General features: G+C 41.6%; 1 protein-coding gene across 1 annotated transcript; it reads left to right on the top strand.

The window, feature by feature from the left end:
* The first annotated feature begins 8,009 nt into the window (after positions 1-8,009).
* Gm13871 (predicted gene 13871) lies at positions 8,010-12,025 on the top strand. The gene is made up of 6 exons (NM_001177578.2): positions 8,010-8,102; positions 8,797-8,884; positions 9,355-9,663; positions 9,942-10,019; positions 10,996-11,301; positions 11,607-12,025. Exons 1-6 carry the CDS (start codon positions 8,097-8,099, stop codon positions 11,900-11,902), a joined length of 1,083 nt encoding a protein of 360 aa, NP_001171049.1. The 5' UTR covers positions 8,010-8,096; the 3' UTR covers positions 11,903-12,025.
* The last annotated feature ends 10,825 nt before the right edge of the window (positions 12,026-22,850 follow it).

Genomic DNA, 22,850 nt, shown 5'->3' with positions numbered 1-22,850 from the left:
TCCCTGCATCCCTGGGATGAAACCTACTTGGTCAGGATGGATGATTGTTTTGATGTGTTCTTGGATTCGGTTAGCGAGAACTTTATTGAGGATTTTTGCATTGATATTCATAAGGGAAATTGGTCTGAAGTTCTCTATTTTCGTTGGATCTTTTTGTGGTTTAGGTATCAGAGTAATTGTGGCTTCATAGAATGAGTTGGGTAGAGCACCTTCCGTTTCTATTTTGTGGAATAGTTTGTGAAGAACTGGGATTAGATCTTCTTTGAAGGTCTGGTAGAACTCTGCACTAAACCCATCTGGTCCTAGGCTTTTTTTTTGGTTGGGAGACTATGAATGAATGCTTCTATTTCTTTAGGGGATATAGGACTGTTTAGATCGTTAACCTGATCTTGATTTAACTCTGATACCTGGTATCTGTCTAGAAACTTGTCCATTTCGTCCAGGTTCTCCAGTTTTGTTGAGTATAGCCTTTTGTAGAAGGATCTGATGGTGTTTTGGATTTCTTCAGGATCTGTTGTTATGGCTCCCTTTTCATTTCTGATTTTGTTCATTAGGATTCTTTCTCTGTGCCCTCTAGTGAGTCTGGCTAAGGGTTTATCTATCTTGTTGATTTTCTCAAAGAACCAGTTCCTCCTTTGGTTGATTCTTTGAATAGTTCTTCTTGTTTCCACTTGGTTGATTTCACCCCTGAGTTTGATTATTTCCGGCCATCTCCTCCTCTTGGGTGAGTTTGCTTCCTTTTATTCTAGAGCTTTTAGGTGTGTTGTCAAGCTGCTAGTGTGTGCTCTTTCTAGTTTCTTTTTGGAGGCACTCAGAGCTATGAGTTTTCCTCTTACAAATGCTTTCATTGTGTCCCATAAGTTGGGGAATGTTGAGGCTTCATTTTCATTAAACTCCAAAAAGTCCTTAATTTCTTTCTTTTTTCCTTCCTTGACCAAGGTATCATTTAGAAGGGTGTTGTTCATTTTCCAAGTGAATGCTGGCTTCCTATTATTTATTTTGTTATTGAAAATCAGCCTTAGTCCATGGTGATCTGATAGGATGCATGGGATAATTTCAATATTTTTGTTTATGCTAAGGCTTGTTTTGTGACCAATTGTATGGTCAATTTTGGAGAAGGTACCATGAAGTGCTGAGAAGAACGTATATCCTTTTGTTTAAGGATAAAATGTTCTCTAGATATCTGTTAGATCCATTTGTTTCATAACTTCTGTTAGTTTCACTGTGTCCCTATTTAGTTTGTTTCCATGATCTGTCCGTTGGTAAAAGTGGTGTGTTGAAGACTCCCACTATTATTGTATGAGGTGCAATGTGTACTTTGAGCTTTACTAAAGTTTCTTTAACGAATGTGGCTGCCCTTGTATTTGGAGCATAGATATTCAGAATTGAGAGTAACTCTTGGAGGATTTTACCTTTGATGAGTATGAAGTGGCTCTCCTTGTCTTTTTTGATGACTCTTGGTAGGAAGTTGATTTTATTAGATATTAGAATGGCTACTCCAGCTTGTTTCTTCAGACCATCTGCTTGGAACAATTGTTTTCTAGCCTTTCATTCTGAGGTAGTGTTTACCTTTTCCTCTGAGATGAGTTTCCTGTAAGCACCAAAATGTTGGGTCTTGTTTGTGTAGCCAGGCTGTTAGTCTATGTCTTTTTATTGGGGAGTTGAGTCCATTGATATTAAGAGATATTAAGGAAAAGTAATTGTTGCTTTCTATTATTTTGGTTGTTAAAGTTGGCATTCTGTTCTTGTGGCTTTTATCTTTTAGGTTTGTTGAGGGATCACCTTCTTGCTTTTTCTAGGACGTGGTTTCTGTTCTTGTATTTTTTTTTTTCTGTTGTTATCCTTTGAAGGGCTGGATTGGTGGAAAGATAATGTGTGAATTTGGTTTTGTCATGGAATACTTTGGTTTCTCCATCTATGGTAATTGAGAGTTTGGCTGGGTATAGTAGCCTGGGCTGGCATTTGTGTTCTCTTAGTTTCTGTATAATATCTGTCCAGGCTCTTCTGGCTTTCATAGTCTCTGGTGAAAAATCTGGTGTAATTCTGATAGGCTTCCCTTTATATGTTACTTGACCTTTTTCCCTTACTGCTTTTAATATTCTATCTTTATTTAGTGCATTTTTTTTGTTCTGATTATTATGTGTTGGGAGGAATTTCTTTTCTGGTCCAGTCTATTTGGAGTTCTGTAGGCTTCTTGTATGTTCATGGGCATCTCTTTCTTTAGGTTTGGGAAGTTTTCTCCTATAATTTTGTTGAAGATATTTGCTGGTCCTTTGTGTTGAAAATCTTCTTTCACATCTACTCCTACTATCCGTAGGTTTGGTCTTCTCATTGTGTCCTGGATTTCCTGGATGTTTTGAGCTAGGATCTTTTTGCGTTTTGCATTTTCTTTGATTGTTGTTCCGATGTTCTCTATGGAATCTTCTGCATCTGAGATTCTCTCTTCCATTTTTTGTATTCTATTGTTGATGCTCAAATCTATGGTTCCAGATTTCTTTCCTAGGGTTTCTATCTCCAGCGTTGCCTCACTTTGGGTTTTCTTTATTGTGTCTACTTCCCTTTTTTACGTCTTGGATAGTTTTGTTCAATTCCATCACATGTTTGGTTGTGTTTTCCTGCAATTCTTTAAGGGATTTTTGTGCTTCCTCTTTAAGGTCTTCTACCTGTTTAGCAGTGTTCTCCTGTATTTCTTCAAGTGAGTTATAAAAGTCCTTCTTGATGTCCTCTAACATCATCATGAGATATGCTTCTAAATCTGGGTCTAGATTTTCAGGGGTGTTGGGGTGCCCTGGACTGGGCAAAGTGGGACTGCTGGGTTCTGATGATGGAGAGTGGTCTTGGTTTCTATTAGTAAGATTCTTACATTTACCTTTTGCCATCTGGTAATCTCTGGAGTTAGTTGTTATAGTTGTCTCTGGTTAGAGATTGTTCCTCTGGTGATTCTGTTAGCCTCTATCAGCAGACCTGAGAGACTAGCTTTCTCCTCTGAGTTTCAGTGGTCAGAGCACTCTATGCAGACAAGCTCTCCTCTTACAGGGAAGGAGCACAGATATCTGGCCTTAGGACCTCCCTCCTGGCCAAAGATGAAGGCCGAAAACAGGACCTTTCACAGAAGCTGTGTTGCTTTGGCCTGTCACATAAGTTGTTAGGTTTTGTAGTGCACACTCTCACCTGTGCAGACTACTTGTGGTGGAGTCCCAGAACCAACATGGCTCCCGTCGATGCTGAGACCGACATAACTCTTTTCATGTTTAATTCTTGTCACTTTAGTAGGGGACATAAGTATAGAGGGGAGGGGATGTCCTACTTCATGGTGAGGTTCATTTTGTGGGTACCTGATACCTGTTGTCTACCCTCCATTTCCATAAGAATCCTGACCCTGAGTCTGCAACTCTCTCTACTTCACAGACAACAGCTCAGCAGCTCTTTCATTATCTGGCCCTGTTGATGGAGGAGCCCTGGTCAGTGATCCACAGACTCCATTTTTTGAGAATACTGCGATAATGGGTTCAAAATTGAGTTGTAAGTGGGTGGTAGATGCAATATTAATTGAGAGAATATGAAAAATTATCTAAATATTTAGGTTTCAGATACTAAAATAGAATGTCTGTCAAGGGACATTGCCACCAAACACATTTTCTATCTCATATATAGGTAGAAAGGATTGTTATGTTAGGTCTAATAATGGCCGGGTGATTCACATGCACACACACACACACACACACACACACACACACACACACACATATATATATACATACATATATATATATATACATATATATATATATATATATATATATATATATATACCATCTATCTATCTTTGTTTTTTTGTTGTCTGGGTTTTTTTGGGGGGTGGTTGAGGGGAGTTTTGGTTTTTTGTTTTTGTTTTTGTTTTTTGTTTTTTTTTCAAAACAGGGTTTCCCTGTATAGTCTTGGCTGTTCTGGAACTCACTTTGTAGACCATGCTGGCCTTGAACTCAGAAATCTGCATTTCTCTGCCTCCCAAGTACTGGGATTAAAGGCGTGAGCCAACACCGACCTGCTCTTCTATCTATCTTGATCTCTATCTCTCTATCTGTCTCTATATCTCCCCATATCTATGTGTCTATGTATCTAGTATCCATCTATATTGCACTTGACATTCCACGTTGTACAGTTACATCACTCTATGTCTAATTAAGGTCCATAAAGTGTTTATTTTTTAAATGAATCATGACCTAGGGCTCTCTTCTGAGACATGCATATATGTTATAGGTCTACAAGAAGGCCAGAAAAGAAGGAAGTTCTACATTGCCTGCATGGTATCATCCTCCCTAGGAAGTGCATGCACTAACTGAGGTTAGAGCAGGAGTTGTCTGTTTTTGGGGGAAGATGTTTTTTGAGTTGATGAAGCTCCCAAAGGGGTCACCTAAAGCCAGTCTGTGAGCCAAGCATACTCAAAGCACCACATTCTTCTCCCTGGCCCCTTGTTCAAACACAAGATTGTCTGGGCTATACCTAGCTATAGCATAATGCTAAAATATGCAGTCTAACTGACAAAGTCCCCATACTGTATAACGCTGTCAAAAAAATTCGAAAGGCCATAATCTGATCATGTGGTTTAATGTCCATTCGATGACTTAAGGGTAGTGCTGTATAAAATCAAAATCACAAAGCAGATCATATACCTCCAACATCACAGGATATATATTCCTAATTAAAAAAAAGTTACAGTGAAGAAATACTGAACCAAAGCAAGATAAAAATTCATCTGTGCAAACGCCAAATGCTGTATCTCCATGTCTGTTACAATCTTTGCTAAGAGCTTTGCTGAGCTGGTTATCTATGCCTCTGATCTCTCTAATATCCTCAAGTCTAAAAGGTAACCTTAAGTTGCAGGTTCTTGTTCTAATGTCTGGGACCCACACATGATCATCTGGGCTCCTCCATAGGGCTTGGGTCACTTCTTCATCTCTGCCCTCTATAGTACTCTAGGCTTTGGTGGATGACACTCCATTACTGCTATTCTTGTTGGTCATCCCATGGCATTGGCATCTCCAAAAGGCTGTGGACTTCTACTACATGTAGGCTTGACCAATAGCCTCTCAAAGGCTCCCTTCAATGTACCTAGTCACTAATTCTTTGCATGACTTCTTCAGTCCTAATTTATCAACTGCAACTAGGGCTGCACCTTCACACACAGCCTTCCCTAGGTGCCGAAAGCAATGGCAACCCCACAGTCACATCTAACCTCATACCTGGGAACATCTAGAGTCTGACTTACCAAACAAAGAGCATACATGCAATGTTCTGAGGCCTTAGGCACATAAGTAGCATAGGGCTGCCTTGTCTAGCCTCAGTGGGAGAGGATGATCTTAAACCTGCATAGACTTTATGCATCAGGGTAGAGGTAATACCCAGGGAGTCCACCTACTTAGAGATCAAGGGGAGATTTGGAGGGGAGCCAGGCTTTTGGGTGAAAATATATTGATGTGTTTTATATGAAAGAAAAAGGAAAAAAACAATTAAAAATAAACAAACTACAAAACATTAAGAAAACAACAACAACAACAAAGGGCCTTCCCTGATATCTCTGAGAGCCAAGGCTCAGCTGCTCTCCACAACCCCTTCATATCTTAAAAATCAGTACCACCTGGATGAATCTCACCGATTACCACGTCCAGCTACAGCATGAGGTACAATCTTGGCAATCTCTGGAACACAGCTTCTTAGTACTCTCAGATCACACTTCCCAGAAGATTTCACCTCAGTGATGGTGGTCTCTCTATAATACCCTCTAATTTCTATGCTTTATTCAACCAGCATCAATTGTCCCACTAACCTTCTCTATTCCTGATTCGAGAGCTAGAATCACATTGAAGTGGAAACTCCTAGTTTTTTGCAAAGTTAATTATTTGAAAGGATGTTTTCTTGAGGCACAGAGGTGAAAGGATGTCTCCCTGAGGAAGACACAGGTAAAGGATGTTTTGCTAATGCAGAAACAGGTGAAAGGATATTTGATATAGCAAACATGTGAAAGGACCTGTGATGTTCGTGTATAAAATGACTCTACAAACATTAGGGGGAATGAGCCCTGAGCGGTGGTTTGGTTTTCTCTGAGTCACTATTCTTCCCTAAGTATACACAAGTATTGGTTTGCATTACCTAGGGACATTGAGTTATTACAGGTGGTAGAGCTAGCTACCTCTGAGAAACCCTCATCCAAGAAATCCTACCTAGATTCCTGCATCAGATTTCTGCTTTGTGGGCTCTCCTCAGGCCAGTTGTCCTATCTGTCAGTTTCCTCCTGACCGGATTGTAGCTTCTGGTTTGTGCCTTGTGTGTCTGTGTAGAGAAGGGACCGAAGGTGCCGGTTTGAATGTGGTATCTGCCTGCCTAGAGGACTGGTCTGCAACAACTGTATCCTATTTGCGGTTTCCTATGGGACTTAACTGCTGCCAAAAATTAAGCTTGCCTCCTAAAAAGTATTGATGAACAAGTCCACTTCCCCCATAATCTAATAACATTTCTCTTCAAATACATTTGTGGGATAGCAGGCTAGAGTCGAGGTTGAACCCATTTTAATAATAGGTTGCAATATACTTGATGCCTAATTTGTACTGGGCCAAAGCTGCAGGGTTCTACTGCTTGGTGTACTGGGACATGGCACCCCATGTTCCATTCCATTTTTACCAGCTTTCTGTGTTCAGTGATTTCATTCATTGCCTATGCTTGGCTCCCCGGAACTTAATCTGTAGACTCCCTTAAATTCAGAGATACACAGGCCTCTGTCTCCTGAGTCTTGGGATTAAAGGTGTGCACCACCACACCTGTACTTAACCTTTTTTTCACCTATAGCTTGGAATGAGCCAGGCTCATCATGAACTCAAAGATCTGCTTGCCTTTGAACCATAGATTTTTTGTTGTTGTTGTTTTAGTTTTATGATTGTTATGTTTGTCCTTAAGCTCCTGATCACTGTAAACCAAATAACAAAGTCTATTCTTTTAAAGACTTTTTATAGACTCCCTTTTCAATTTCAAACAATCTCAGTCTTTTCACCTTAGCCTCAAACAGATTCTTCAGACAAGGGCAAAAAGCAGCCATATTTTCCACCAAATATCAGAAAAAACAGTCTCTAGGCCACATACTAACATTCTTCTCCTCTGAAACAAACCTCTTGAGCCCTACACCCACAGTTCAATTCACCCTCAGCATCAGTGTCATCCATGTCCCTGCTAGAATGACCCATCCAGCTCCACTTAAGACACGCACGGCTTTCCTGATCTAAAGTCCCCCAAACCCACTTTCCTTTAAATCAAAATGTGTTCAGGTCTATGACATCAATATCTCAGTGCTGGTACCAACTTCTGCCTGACTTTGGGTTCCCATTGCTCTAAAGAGACTCCATGTCCAACAACTCTTAGGAAAGACAACATTTAACTGGGAATGACATAGGGGTTCTGAAGTTCAGCCCCATATCATGAAGAGAGGAATCATGGCAGCATCTAGGCAGACATGGTGGTGCAGCACCCGAGAATCCTATGCCTTCATCCAGAGGAGGAAGCCAGGACACCTAAAAAGGCATTTAGTAAATGTGTTAATGTCTGGGCCTTACTTTAGATCCCAGCATATGAGAGAGGGAGCTATAGGCAGTGGATCGATCGGTGTATCAGACACCAGAGTTTGGTCTTAGCTTTGTGAGTTGAAGAATGCCCAGGACTAGGTGAATAAACTCTGTCTCATAAAATGAACTTAAATTAATTGGCCTAGTTGTAACTTAGTTTCTTTGGTCATTTTCAGTGGAGACTGTGGGGTCTTGCTATGTAGCCTAGGAGATCCTGCTCACAAGCCTGTTTCTTTCCTCAGCATGGGATGTAGGATTAAAGGCCCCAGGTCAACAATTGAGCCACCCTAAACCCACGGGTTGGGTGTGTCAGATTCAATTAAACTGTAGAGCTTTATAAAGGAACACATTTGCACAGGAGTCTCCTACTTGTAGTAGTCCAGAGAAGTAAGCAGAGCTCCTTGCACCGCAGACTCTTGTGAACACCGGGACACATTAGACCCTAGTTTCCTCACTGGGTTCGGGAAAGGAAGCTCGGGAGACAAAATGCAGGTGAGTTGGGGGCAATTACATTCACTCCTATTTTCTGTAGGATAACTGGGATATTTGTGCCTCGCCACATACAAAATATGGTTAGCTACCTTGAATTTGAACCCATGTCTGTAAATTGAAGAGGTACAACAACTAGATTTATTTTGTCCTTGGGTTTCTAGGTTTTAGCCCACAACCAGCTATGGGGCCAAGAATGATGTTAAATTTCTGAGGATCCCCATTCCTCTTAGGAGTGAATGCCATTATGGCCACCTCTCAGACACCCATGTTGTGTGACTTAGGATGGAAAAGTGTAGTTTCACACAGTTTCTCTTGATATCTTATTGTGTCTGAAGCACAGCTGGAGTTGATTAGATTTTGAAAGGGAATTTTTTCCCCTGCAGAAAATGGTAAGAATGTGAACTGGAGAGAGTGAGTGGCTGTGGTCTTCTCAAAGGAGAGGTGCTTCAGTTTCTTTCCTCCACTTGTTCAATGGCTCCTGCCCTGTTCATTGTCGATCCTCTTTGGATTAACCTCACAGGCCTACTCTCCCATTAGAAGAGAATGGGCCAGCATCTGTGAATGAGGAAGTAAGGGTGCATTGTTTTAGCTTATGCAACTGGAGGCTGCAACCTGAGTCCATTCACAGCTGGGGAACAGGGATTCCTGTAGCTTGCAACCTGTTTTAATATTTAATTTTTTCCTTTCTGCACAGAGAGAAGATAACCGCGTCCAAAGTGTGAGGAGTGACAAAGAAGCCAATAGGAGGAGGAGGCTGAGGCAGGAAGGCCAAAGTTCCTCAGGTATTCAGAGTGAAATCCCTGCTCTTCCATTCTCTTGCTCTTTGACCTCGAGTATATGAAAGAGCCCCGAATTGGAAATCTGTAGTAAGGATAGACCAGCATTCAGTGGTCCCTGATTTATGTCCTTGTCCCAGAAGGCTCTGAGTGTCTCCCTGTTGTGGATGTGGTTATGAGTCTCTACAGATCCATCATTCCCTGGTAGCACTAATGCTGTGGATCCCATTGTATTCTGGGACCAAACCATCCCTAAATCTGCAGACAGCTATGCTTTCCCAGTGAGTGTACTTCTTGCTGTGAAGAGCAGGGTAGGTGCTGCAACAGGGCTGGTAAGACTGTGTTCATAACCACTTGATAAATGAGGGAAGCCATCCCGCTGGCCAATCAGTGTGCAGGGAATGTCCCTAAGCAAAGTTGACATGGTCATGTGTGTTACCTTTGATATCCTCATCGCATCCCTCTTTGCCTCGCAGGTCCGTGTGATAGCCCGTGGACTGAGGATGAAATCTGGATCTTGCTGCAAGAGTGGGCAATGGTTGAATATGAACTCGGAGACCCAGGCAATAAGATGCATGCGAAGGCCAAGTCCCTTAGCAGACGCCTCTCTAATCGGGGTCTGAGGAAGAGCAAGAATAGCTGTCTTGATGTGATGGTGAAGATGAAGGACCTGCACACACGTCTTTGTAACGAGAGGCCCAGGGCTTACCGCTTGTATTCGACTTATGAATGGATCCTGTACGAGATCTTGGGCCACCCCAGATCCCAGGGAGGCTATGTGCCAGGTGAGTCTCTTGTGTAGAGGGGATTTTGAGGTCCCAGAGAAAAGCATCAGCTGGGCATAGAGCAGAGCACACAACTGCTGCAAGTCCTTTTCCCATAGGCCTTTATTTCCCATAGTGGGCTGCTCTGTGTGTCAAACTTCCTCTGTCACTCCAAGGCAATGGAATGTGTTCTTGTTCATACTTGACTCTGACCCAGAGTCCAGACAACCACTTATAGTGCCTCAAAGAGAGTGAGGGTGCCATTTTAAACACCTTCTCTTTCTTCTCTCCTCACTCAGGTCTTTGGTTTGATGGGCACAGTAAGCCACCAGCTTCCTATGCACCTTCCCTCTGCATTGGTGGTGCCATCTCTCCAGGTATGCACATTGGCATTATAGTATCCCTCCCACTAGTGGAAAGCTTAAGGGGAACTCATCACTGATGATGTCCAAGGGTGATGAAATTCTGATTTCCTGTTGGAAGGATTGGAACTCCCATATATCCTTTGACATTTTCCCTGCTTTTGGGGTTGTGTGGGGGATATTATATTGCGTTAGGTATGACTATGACACTGTTAAATGTGCAATGCATTTGCCATTCCTCCTTGGATGGCTTTATCACCCTTCTGTGATTGTATCCTTATTGTTATTGTTTCCTTTGGAAAGGAGGCATGACCTAAGGTGACATCCTAGTCAGGAGTTGACAGGAGGTGGGCTTGTCATGGCTGTTCTTTGTTGTCAAGTTGATTATATCATAGTTAGAAGGAAACAAACCAATAAAGTTCTGCTTGTGTCTGCTTTTCAGCCTAACTTTCCAAGAAGTGAAGATATTTAGGAAACATGTGACATTGGCATCCCATACCTTTAATTCCAGTACTTGGGAGGGGGAGCCAGAGGCAATCACGTCAGTGTGGTATCCTAGATAGGTTGGGCTTAGTGTTAGTGAGCTATCGGATGGCCAGCACCATGGAAGGAAACCCCAATTCATAAAAGAAACTTCAATGAACTGACCTCGGTTTCACTCAGTGTCTCTGATATTTTTAAATTGAGACTGTGTGGTCCTCCTAGGTTAGTTGATATTGCCAGAAACCTGCCCTTGGCTAAAACCTAAATCTGAACTCCTATTTATTTTCTAAAGCTGAAGACACTGATGAATTCCCAGTGAGTGTACCTCTTGGTATTAAGAGCCTGGTAGACTCTGGATCCTGGGCTCTCCTGCAAGTGTTCCCAAAGTCTTGATAACAGAAAGTAACCATTTTTGTCAGTTCAATGTGCAGGGAAAATCCCTGAGTAAAGGTGACAGGTTCGTGTGTGTGACCTCTGATATATTCATCTTGCCCCTCTGTCTCTGCAGGCCCTTCCTTTAGCCCATGGACCGACCCTGAAATCAAGATCTTCCTGCAGGAGTGGCAAGTGGTTGAACGGGAAATTGGCCACCCAGGCCAGAAGATCAAGCAGAAGAGCAGTCTTGTTTGCCAGCGTCTCTATCATCGAGGCCTGTTCAAGGACATCCAAAGCTGTTTGGACCTGATGTGGACCCTGAAGGATCTGCACTCCACTCTCAGTAGAGAGAGATCAAGGACTGTACCCTTGTTTTCTCCTTATAGAGATTATCTGGAAAGGATCTTCGACCCCAAATGTCAGAGAGGCCATGTTCCAGGTGAGTCTCTTCAGCACAGACACTTGGGGTTCTGTAAGTGGTAGCATCAGATGGCCTGTCCTTCATGAGGACAGAGCTAAGCAGACTATGGAGTGAAGCCCCATTCCCACAGGGCTGTGTTGTTGCATACAGCACAAACTCTGGCCTCCCATGTCTAACTTCCTGTGTCACCTCAAGGCAATGGAATTTGGACTTCTTCATATTTGACACTGACCCAGAGGCCAGGCAACTACTTAGAGTGACTCAGGGAGAGTGAGGGTGCCATATTTATGCTTTATTTCTTTCTCTCTTTCTTCTCCTCTCAGGTGCTCTGTATAATTGGTCTGGTTACCACAGGCCTTCCTCAAGCCCTCAAACTCCAATGGTGATGCCATCTCCAGTATACCAGCCTTGGGATTATGGCATGTCTGCGTCTTCTGGTCAGCTTCATGGGAACCCATCACTGATCATGTCCAGTCAGGACTCACTGGTTCCCAGATGGGACGCCTGGAATGCCACCTATCCATTGCCAGTTCAACATGTACTTCTGGCCTCTCTCTCTGGAGACAACAACTTTCAGCTGGCGTGGTCACCTCGTGATGAGAGCTCAAGTCCTCAGTGAAGACATGTGGGGACTTTTCTTTTTCCTCTGAAAACCACTAAGAATCTTCCAGCACTGTATGGATCCTCAATGTTTCTATCTTATTGTAAAGGAAATGTGAAATCAAATAAATGATTTTAACATAACTCTTTTCTTTTTTTTCATTTTTTATTGGGTATTTATTTCATTTACATTTCCAATGCTATCCCAAAAGTCCCCCACACGCTCCCCCACCCACTCCCCCACCCACCCACTCCCACACCTTGGCCCTCTTGTTCTCCTGTACTGAGGTACATAAAGTTTGCATGACTAATGGACCTCTCTTTCCACTGATGACCAACTAGGCCATTTTCTGATTCATATGCAGCTAGAGACAAGAGCTCGGGGGTGGGGGGGGGGGTGCTGGTTAGTTCATATTGTTGTTCCACCTATAGGATTGCAGATCTCTTTGGCTCCTTGGGTACTTTCTCTAGCTCTTCCATTGGGGGCCCTGTGTACCTTCCAATAGGTGACTGAGCATGCACTTCTGTGTTTGCTAGGCCCCGGCATACTCTCACAAGAGACAGCTATATCTTGGTCCTTTCGGCAAAATCTTGCCAGTGTATGCAATGGTGTCAGCATTTGGAGGCTGATTGTGGGATGGATCCCCGGATATGGCAGTCTCTAGATGGTCCCTCCTTTTGTCTCAGCTCCAAACTTTGTCTCTGTAACTCCTTCCATGGCTGTTTTGTTTCCAATTCTAAGAAGGGGCAAAGTGTCTACACTTTGGTCGTCATTCTTCTTGAGTTTCATGTGTTTTGAAAGTTGTATCTTATATCTTGGGTATTCTAAGTTTCTGGGCTAATATCCACTTATCTGTGAGTACATATCGTGTGAGTTCTTTTGTGGTTGGGTTACCTCTCTCAGGATGATGCCCTCCAGGTCCATCCATTTGCCTAGGAATTTCGTAAATTCATTCTTTTTAATAGCTGAGTAGTACTCCATTGTATAAATGTACCACATTTTCTGTATCCATTCCTCTACTGAGGGGCATCTTGGTTCTTTCCAGCTTCTGGCTATTATAAATAATATGAACATGGTGGAACATGTGTCCTTATTACCGATTGGAACATCTTCTGGATAGATGCCCCGGAGAGGTATTGCGGGATCCTCCGGTAGTACTATGTCCAATTTTCTGAGGAACCGACAGGCTGATTTCCAGAGTGGTTGTAAAAGCTTGCAATCCCACCAACAATGGAGGAGTGTTCCTCTAACTCCACATCCTTGCCAGCATTGGCTGTCACCTGAATTTTTGATCTTAGCCATTCTGACTGGTGTGAAGTGGAATCCCAGGGTTGTTTAGATTTGCATTTCCCTGATGATTAAGGATGTGGAATATTTGTTCAGGTGCTTCTCTGCCATTCGGTATTCCTCAGGTGAGAATTCTTTCTTCAGCTCTGAGCCCCATTTTTTAATGGGGTTATTTGATTTTACGGAGTCCACCTTCTTGAGTTCTTTATATCTATTGGATATTATTCCCCTATATGATTTAGTATGGGTAAAGATCCTTTCCCAATCTGTTGGTGGTCTCTTTGTCGTATTGACGGTGTCTTTTGCCTTGCAGAAACTTTGCAACTATATGAGGTCCCATTTATCGATTCTCGATCTTACAGCACAAGGCATTGCTGTTCTATTCAGGAATTCTTCCCCTGTACCCATATCTTCGAGGCTTTTCCCTACTTTCTCCTCTATAAGTTTCAGTGTCTCTGGTTTTATGTGGAGTTCCTTAATCCACTTAGATTTGACCTTAGTACAAGGAGATAGGAATGGATTAATTCTCATTCTTCTACATGATAACCGCCAGTGGTGCCAGCACCATTTGTTGAAAATGCTGTCTTTTTTCCGCTGAATGGTTTTTGCTCCCCTGTCAAAGAACAAGTGACCATAGCTGTGTGGGTTCATCTCTGGGTCTTCAATTCTATTCCATTGTTGTACTTGTCTGTCGCTATACCAGTACCATGAAGTTTTTTTTATCACAATTGCTCTGTAGTACAGCTTTAGGTCCGGCATGGTGATTCCACCAGAGGTCCTTTTACCCTTGAGAAGAGTTTTTGCTATCCTAGGTTTTTTGTTATTCCAGATGAATCTGCCAATTGCCCTGTCTAATTCGTTGAAGATTTGAGTTGGAATTTTGATGGGGATTGCATTGAATCTGTAGATTGCTTTTGGCAAGATAGCCTTTTTTACTATATTGATCCTGCCAATCCATGAGCATGGGAGATCTTTCCATCTTCTGAGATCTTCTTTAATTTCTTTCTTCAGAGACATGAAGTTCTTATCATACAGATCTTTCACTTTTTTAGAGGCATGCCAAGGTATTTTATATTATTTGTGACTATTGAAAAGGATGTGGTTTCCCTAATTTCTTTCTCAGCCTGTTTATCCTTTGTGTACAGAAAGGCCAATGACTTGTTTGAGTTAATTTTATATCCAGCTACTTCACTGAAGCTGTTTATCAGGCTTAGGAGTTCTCCGGTGGAAGTTTTAGGGTCACTTATATATACTACCATATCATCTGGAAAAAGTGATATTTTGACTTCTTCCTTTCCAATTTGTATCCCCTTGATCTCCTTTTGTTGTCGAATTGCTCTAGCTAGGACTTTAGGTACAATGTTGAATAGGTAGGAAGAGAGTGGCCAGCCTTGTCTAGTCCCTGATTATAGTGGGATTGCTTCCAGCTTCTCACCATTTACTTTGATGTTGGCTACTGGTTTGCTGTAGATTGGTTTTATCTTGTTTAGGTATGGGCCTTTAATTCCTGATCTGTCCAAGACTTTTATCATGAATGGGTGTTGGATTTTGTCAAATGTTTTCTCCCCATCTAATGAGATGATCATGTGGTTTTTGTCTTCGTGTTTGTTTATATACTGGATTAGTTGATGGATTTCCATATATTGAACCATCCCTGCATCCCTGGGATGAAACCTACTTGGTCAGGATGGATGATTGTTTTGATGTGTTCTTGGATTCGGTTAGCGAGAACTTTATTGAGGATTTTTGCATTGATATTCATAAGGGAAATTGGTCTGAAGTTCTCTATTTTCGTTGGATCTTTTTGTGGTTTAGGTATCAGAGTAATTGTGGCTTCATAGAATGAGTTGGGTAGAGCACCTTCCGTTTCTATTTTGTGGAATAGTTTGTGAAGAACTGGGATTAGATCTTCTTTGAAGGTCTGGTAGAACTCTGCACTAAACCCATCTGGTCCTAGGCTTTTTTTTTGGTTGGGAGACTATGAATGAATGCTTCTATTTCTTTAGGGGATATAGGACTGTTTAGATCGTTAACCTGATCTTGATTTAACTCTGATACCTGGTATCTGTCTAGAAACTTGTCCATTTCGTCCAGGTTCTCCAGTTTTGTTGAGTATAGCCTTTTGTAGAAGGATCTGATGGTGTTTTGGATTTCTTCAGGATCTGTTGTTATGGCTCCCTTTTCATTTCTGATTTTGTTCATTAGGATTCTTTCTCTGTGCCCTCTAGTGAGTCTGGCTAAGGGTTTATCTATCTTGTTGATTTTCTCAAAGAACCAGTTCCTCCTTTGGTTGATTCTTTGAATAGTTCTTCTTGTTTCCACTTGGTTGATTTCACCCCTGAGTTTGATTATTTCCGGCCATCTCCTCCTCTTGGGTGAGTTTGCTTCCTTTTATTCTAGAGCTTTTAGGTGTGTTGTCAAGCTGCTAGTGTGTGCTCTCTCTAGTTTCTTTTTGGAGGCACTCAGAGCTATGAGTTTTCCTCTTACAAATGCTTTCATTGTGTCCCATAAGTTGGGGAATGTTGAGGCTTCATTTTCATTAAACTCCAAAAAGTCCTTAATTTCTTTCTTTTTTCCTTCCTTGACCAAGGTATCATTTAGAAGGGTGTTGTTCATTTTCCAAGTGAATGCTGGCTTCCTATTATTTATTTTGTTATTGAAAATCAGCCTTAGTCCATGGTGATCTGATAGGATGCATGGGATAATTTCAATATTTTTGTTTATGCTAAGGCTTGTTTTGTGACCAATTGTATGGTCAATTTTGGAGAAGGTACCATGAAGTGCTGAGAAGAACGTATATCCTTTTGTTTAAGGATAAAATGTTCTCTAGATATCTGTTAGATCCATTTGTTTCATAACTTCTGTTAGTTTCACTGTGTCCCTATTTAGTTTGTTTCCATGATCTGTCCGTTGGTAAAAGTGGTGTGTTGAAGACTCCCACTATTATTGTATGAGGTGCAATGTGTACTTTGAGCTTTACTAAAGTTTCTTTAACGAATGTGGCTGCCCTTGTATTTGGAGCATAGATATTCAGAATTGAGAGTAACTCTTGGAGGATTTTACCTTTGATGAGTATGAAGTGGCTCTCCTTGTCTTTTTTGATGACTCTTGGTAGGAAGTTGATTTTATTAGATATTAGAATGGCTACTCCAGCTTGTTTCTTCAGACCATCTGCTTGGAACAATTGTTTTCTAGCCTTTCATTCTGAGGTAGTGTTTACCTTTTCCTCTGAGATGAGTTTCCTGTAAGCACCAAAATGTTGGGTCTTGTTTGTGTAGCCAGGCTGTTAGTCTATGTCTTTTTATTGGGGAGTTGAGTCCATTGATATTAAGAGATATTAAGGAAAAGTAATTGTTGCTTTCTATTATTTTGGTTGTTAAAGTTGGCATTCTGTTCTTGTGGCTTTTATCTTTTAGGTTTGTTGAGGGATCACCTTCTTGCTTTTTCTAGGACGTGGTTTCTGTTCTTGTATTTTTTTTTTCTGTTGTTATCCTTTGAAGGGCTGGATTGGTGGAAAGATAATGTGTGAATTTGGTTTTGTCATGGAATACTTTGGTTTCTCCATCTATGGTAATTGAGAGTTTGGCTGGGTATAGTAGCCTGGGCTGGCATTTGTGTTCTCTTAGTTTCTGTATAATATCTGTCCAGGCTCTTCTGGCTTTCATAGTCTCTGGTGAAAAATCTGGTGTAATTCTGATAGGCTTCCCTTTATATGTTACTTGACCTTTTTCCCTTACTGCTTTTAATATTCTATCTTTATTTAGTGCATTTTTTTTGTTCTGATTATTATGTGTTGGGAGGAATTTCTTTTCTGGTCCAGTCTATTTGGAGTTCTGTAGGCTTCTTGTATGTTCATGGGCATCTCTTTCTTTAGGTTTGGGAAGTTTTCTCCTATAATTTTGTTGAAGATATTTGCTGGTCCTTTGTGTTGAAAATCTTCTTTCACATCTACTCCTACTATCCGTAGGTTTGGTCTTCTCATTGTGTCCTGGATTTCCTGGATGTTTTGAGCTAGGATCTTTTTGCGTTTTGCATTTTCTTTGATTGTTGTTCCGATGTTCTCTATGGAATCTTCTGCATCTGAGATTCTCTCTTCCATTTTTTGTATTCTATTGTTGATGCTCAAATCTATGGTTCCAGATTTCTTTCCTAGGGTTTCTATCTCCAGCGTTGCCTCACTTTGGGTTTTCTTTATTGTGTCTACTTCCCTTTTTTACGTCTTGGATAGTTTTGTTCAATTCCATCACATGTTTGGTTGTGTTTTCCTGCAATTCTTTAAGGGATTTTTGTGCTTCCTCTTTAAGGTCTTCTACCTGTTTAGCAGTGTTCTCCTGTATTTCTTCAAGTGAGTTATAAAAGTCCTTCTTGATGTCCTCTAACATCATCATGAGATATGCTTCTAAATCTGGGTCTAGATTTTCAGGGGTGTTGGGGTGCCCTGGACTGGGCAAAGTGGGACTGCTGGGTTCTGATGATGGAGAGTGGTCTTGGTTTCTATTAGTAAGATTCTTACATTTACCTTTTGCCATCTGGTAATCTCTGGAGTTAGTTGTTATAGTTGTCTCTGGTTAGAGATTGTTCCTCTGGTGATTCTGTTAGCCTCTATCAGCAGACCTGAGAGACTAGCTTTCTCCTCTGAGTTTCAGTGGTCAGAGCACTCTATGCAGACAAGCTCTCCTCTTACAGGGAAGGAGCACAGATATCTGGCCTTAGGACCTCCCTCCTGGCCAAAGATGAAGGCCGAAAACAGGACCTTTCACAGAAGCTGTGTTGCTTTGGCCTGTCACATAAGTTGTTAGGTTTTGTAGTGCACACTCTCACCTGTGCAGACTACTTGTGGTGGAGTCCCAGAACCAACATGGCTCCCGCCGATGCTGAGACCGACATAACTCTTTTCATGTTTAATTCTTGTCACTTTAGTAGGGGACATAAGTATAGAGGGGAGGGGATGTCCTACTTCATGGTGAGGTTCATTTTGTGGGTACCTGATACCTGTTGTCTACCCTCCATTTCCATAAGAATCCTGACCCTGAGTCTGCAACTCTCTCTACTTCACAGACAACAGCTCAGCAGCTCTTTCATTATCTGGCCCTGTTGATGGAGGAGCCCTGGTCAGTGATCCACAGACTCCATTTTTTGAGAATACTGCGATAATGGGTTCAAAATTGAGTTGTAAGTGGGTGGTAGATGCAATATTAATTGAGAGAATATGAAAAATTATCTAAATATTTAGGTTTCAGATACTAAAATAGAATGTCTGTCAAGGGACATTGCCACCAAACACATTTTCTATCTCATATATAGGTAGAAAGGATTGTTATGTTAGGTCTAATAATGGCCGGGTGATTCACATGCACACACACACACACACACACACACACACACACACACACACATATATATACATACATATATATATACATATATATATATATATATATATATATATATATATATATATATATACCATCTATCTATCTTTGTTTTTTTGTTGTCTGGGTTTTTTTGGGGGGTGGTTGAGGGGAGTTTTGGTTTTTTGTTTTTGTTTTTGTTTTTTGATTTTTTTTTGTTTTTTGTTTTTTTTTCAAAACAGGGTTTCCCTGTATAGTCTTGGCTGTTCTGGAACTCACTTTGTAGACCATGCTGGCCTTGAACTCAGAAATCTGCATTTCTCTGCCTCCCAAGTACTGGGATTAAAGGCGTGAGCCAACACCGACCTGCTCTTCTATCTATCTTGATCTCTATCTCTCTATCTGTCTCTATATCTCCCCATATCTATGTGTCTATGTATCTAGTATCCATCTATATTGCACTTGACATTCCACGTTGTACAGTTACATCACTCTATGTCTAATTAAGGTCCATAAAGTGTTTATTTTTTAAATGAATCATGACCTAGGGCTCTCTTCTGAGACATGCATATATGTTATAGGTCTACAAGAAGGCCAGAAAAGAAGGAAGTTCTACATTGCCTGCATGGTATCATCCTCCCTAGGAAGTGCATGCACTAACTGAGGTTAGAGCAGGAGTTGTCTGTTTTGGGGGGAAGATGTTTTTTGAGTTGATGAAGCTCCCAAAGGGGTCACCTAAAGCCAGTCTGTGAGCCAAGCATACTCAAAGCACCACATTCTTCTCCCTGGCCCCTTGTTCAAACACAAGATTGTCTGGGCTATACCTAGCTATAGCATAATGCTAAAATATGCAGTCTAACTGACAAAGTCCCCATACTGTATAACGCTGTCAAAAAATTCGAAAGGCCATAATCTGATCATGTGGTTTAATGTCCATTCGATGACTTAAGGGTAGTGCTGTATAAAATCAAAATCACAAAGCAGATCATATACCTCCAACATCACAGGATATATATTCCTAATTAAAAAAAGTTACAGTGAAGAAATACTGAACCAAAGCAAGATAAAAATTCATCTGTGCAAACGCCAAATGCTGTATCTCCATGTCTGTTACAATCTTTGCTAAGAGCTTTGCTGAGCTGGTTATCTATGCCTCTGATCTCTCTAATATCCTCAAGTCTAAAAGGTAACCTTAAGTTGCAGGTTCTTGTTCTAATGTCTGGGACCCACACATGATCATCTGGGCTCCTCCATAGGGCTTGGGTCACTTCTTCATCTCTGCCCTCTATAGTACTCTAGGCTTTGGTGGATGACACTCCATTACTGCTATTCTTGTTGGTCATCCCATGGCATTGGCATCTCCAAAAGGCTGTGGACTTCTACTACATGTAGGCTTGACCAATAGCCTCTCAAAGGCTCCCTTCAATGTACCTAGTCACTAATTCTTTGCATGACTTCTTCAGTCCTAATTTATCAACTGCAACTAGGGCTGCACCTTCACACACAGCCTTCCCTAGGTGCCGAAAGCAATGGCAACCCCACAGTCACATCTAACCTCATACCTGGGAACATCTAGAGTCTGACTTACCAAACAAAGAGCATACATGCAATGTTCTGAGGCCTTAGGCACATAAGTAGCATAGGGCTGCCTTGTCTAGCCTCAGTGGGAGAGGATGATCTTAAACCTGCATAGACTTTATGCATCAGGGTAGAGGTAATACCCAGGGAGTCCACCTACTTAGAGATCAAGGGGAGATTTGGAGGGGAGCCAGGCTTTTGGGTGAAAATATATTGATGTGTTTTATATGAAAGAAAAAGGAAAAAAACAATTAAAAATAAACAAACTACAAAACATTAAGAAAACAACAACAACAACAAAGGGCCTTCCCTGATATCTCTGAGAGCCAAGGCTCAGCTGCTCTCCACAACCCCTTCATATCTTAAAAATCAGTACCACCTGGATGAATCTCACCGATTACCACGTCCAGCTACAGCATGAGGTACAATCTTGGCAATCTCTGGAACACAGCTTCTTAGTACTCTCAGATCACACTTCCCAGAAGATTTCACCTCAGTGATGGTGGTCTCTCTATAATACCCTCTAATTTCTATGCTTTATTCAACCAGCATCAATTGTCCCACTAACCTTCTCTATTCCTGATTCGAGAGCTAGAATCACATTGAAGTGGAAACTCCTAGTTTTTTGCAAAGTTAATTATTTGAAAGGATGTTTTCTTGAGGCACAGAGGTGAAAGGATGTCTCCCTGAGGAAGACACAGGTAAAGGATGTTTTGCTAATGCAGAAACAGGTGAAAGGATATTTGATATAGCAAACATGTGAAAGGACCTGTGATGTTCGTGTATAAAATGACTCTACAAACATTAGGGGGAATGAGCCCTGAGCGGTGGTTTGGTTTTCTCTGAGTCACTATTCTTCCCTAAGTATACACAAGTATTGGTTTGCATTACCTAGGGACATTGAGTTATTACAGGTGGTAGAGCTAGCTACCTCTGAGAAACCCTCATCCAAGAAATCCTACCTAGATTCCTGCATCAGATTTCTGCTTTGTGGGCTCTCCTCAGGCCAGTTGTCCTATCTGTCAGTTTCCTCCTGACCGGATTGTAGCTTCTGGTTTGTGCCTTGTGTGTCTGTGTAGAGAAGGGACCGAAGGTGCCGGTTTGAATGTGGTATCTGCCTGCCTAGAGGACTGGTCTGCAACAACTGTATCCTATTTGCGGTTTCCTATGGGACTTAACTGCTGCCAAAAATTAAGCTTGCCTCCTAAAAAGTATTGATGAACAAGTCCACTTCCCCCATAATCTAATAACATTTCTCTTCAAATACATTTGTGGGATAGCAGGCTAGAGTCGAGGTTGAACCCATTTTAATAATAGGTTGCAATATACTTGATGCCTAATTTGTACTGGGCCAAAGCTGCAGGGTTCTACTGCTTGGTGTACTGGGACATGGCACCCCATGTTCCATTCCATTTTTACCAGCTTTCTGTGTTCAGTGATTTCATTCATTGCCTATGCTTGGCTCCCCGGAACTTAATCTGTAGACTCCCTTAAATTCAGAGATACACAGGCCTCTGTCTCCTGAGTCTTGGGATTAAAGGTGTGCACCACCACACCTGTACTTAACCTTTTTTTCACCTATAGCTTGGAATGAGCCAGGCTCATCATGAACTCAAAGATCTGCTTGCCTTTGAACCATAGATTTTTTGTTGTTGTTGTTTTAGTTTTATGATTGTTATGTTTGTCCTTAAGCTCCTGATCACTGTAAACCAAATAACAAAGTCTATTCTTTTAAAGACTTTTTATAGACTCCCTTTTCAATTTCAAACAATCTCAGTCTTTTCACCTTAGCCTCAAACAGATTCTTCAGACAAGGGCAAAAAGCAGCCATATTTTCCACCAAATATCAGAAAAAACAGTCTCTAGGCCACATACTAACATTCTTCTCCTCTGAAACAAACCTCTTGAGCCCTACGCCCACAGTTCAATTCACCCTCAGCATCAGTGTCATCCATGTCCCTGCTAGAATGACCCATCCAGCTCCACTTAAGACACGCACGGCTTTCCTGATCTAAAGTCCCCCAAACCCACTTTCCTTTAAATCAAAATGTGTTCAGGTCTATGACATCAATATCTCAGTGCTGGTACCAACTTCTGCCTGACTTTGGGTTCCCATTGCTCTAAAGAGACTCCATGTCCAACAACTCTTAGGAAAGACAACATTTAACTGGGAATGACATAGGGGTTCTGAAGTTCAGCCCCATATCATGAAGAGAGGAATCATGGCAGCATCTAGGCAGACATGGTGGTGCAGCACCCGAGAATCCTATGCCTTCATCCAGAGGAGGAAGCCAGGACACCTAAAAAGGCATTTAGTAAATGTGTTAATGTCTGGGCCTTACTTTAGATCCCAGCATATGAGAGAGGGAGCTATAGGCAGTGGATCGATCGGTGTATCAGACACCAGAGTTTGGTCTTAGCTTTGTGAGTTGAAGAATGCCCAGGACTAGGTGAATAAACTCTGTCTCATAAAATGAACTTAAATTAATTGGCCTAGTTGTAACTTAGTTTCTTTGGTCATTTTCAGTGGAGACTGTGGGGTCTTGCTATGTAGCCTAGGAGATCCTGCTCACAAGCCTGTTTCTTTCCTCAGCATGGGATGTAGGATTAAAGGCCCCAGGTCAACAATTGAGCCACCCTAAACCCACGGGTTGGGTGTGTCAGATTCAATTAAACTGTAGAGCTTTATAAAGGAACACATTTGCACAGGAGTCTCCTACTTGTAGTAGTCCAGAGAAGTAAGCAGAGCT

This window comes from Mus musculus, chromosome 4, assembly GCF_000001635.26.
Source record: "Mus musculus strain C57BL/6J chromosome 4, GRCm38.p6 C57BL/6J".
Lineage (NCBI taxonomy): Eukaryota > Metazoa > Chordata > Mammalia > Rodentia > Muridae > Mus > Mus musculus.
This window is presented reverse-complemented; position numbering and strand designations above follow the sequence as displayed.

Excerpts from the sequence above, each read along its gene's own strand:
- Gm13871 (NM_001177578.2), top strand. Across the intron at positions 8,885-9,354 it reads GGAAGGCCAAAGTTCCTCAG|GTCCGTGTGATAGCCCGTGG; the intron begins GTATTCAGAGTG and ends TTTGCCTCGCAG. Across the intron at positions 10,020-10,995 it reads TGGTGGTGCCATCTCTCCAG|GCCCTTCCTTTAGCCCATGG; the intron begins GTATGCACATTG and ends CTGTCTCTGCAG.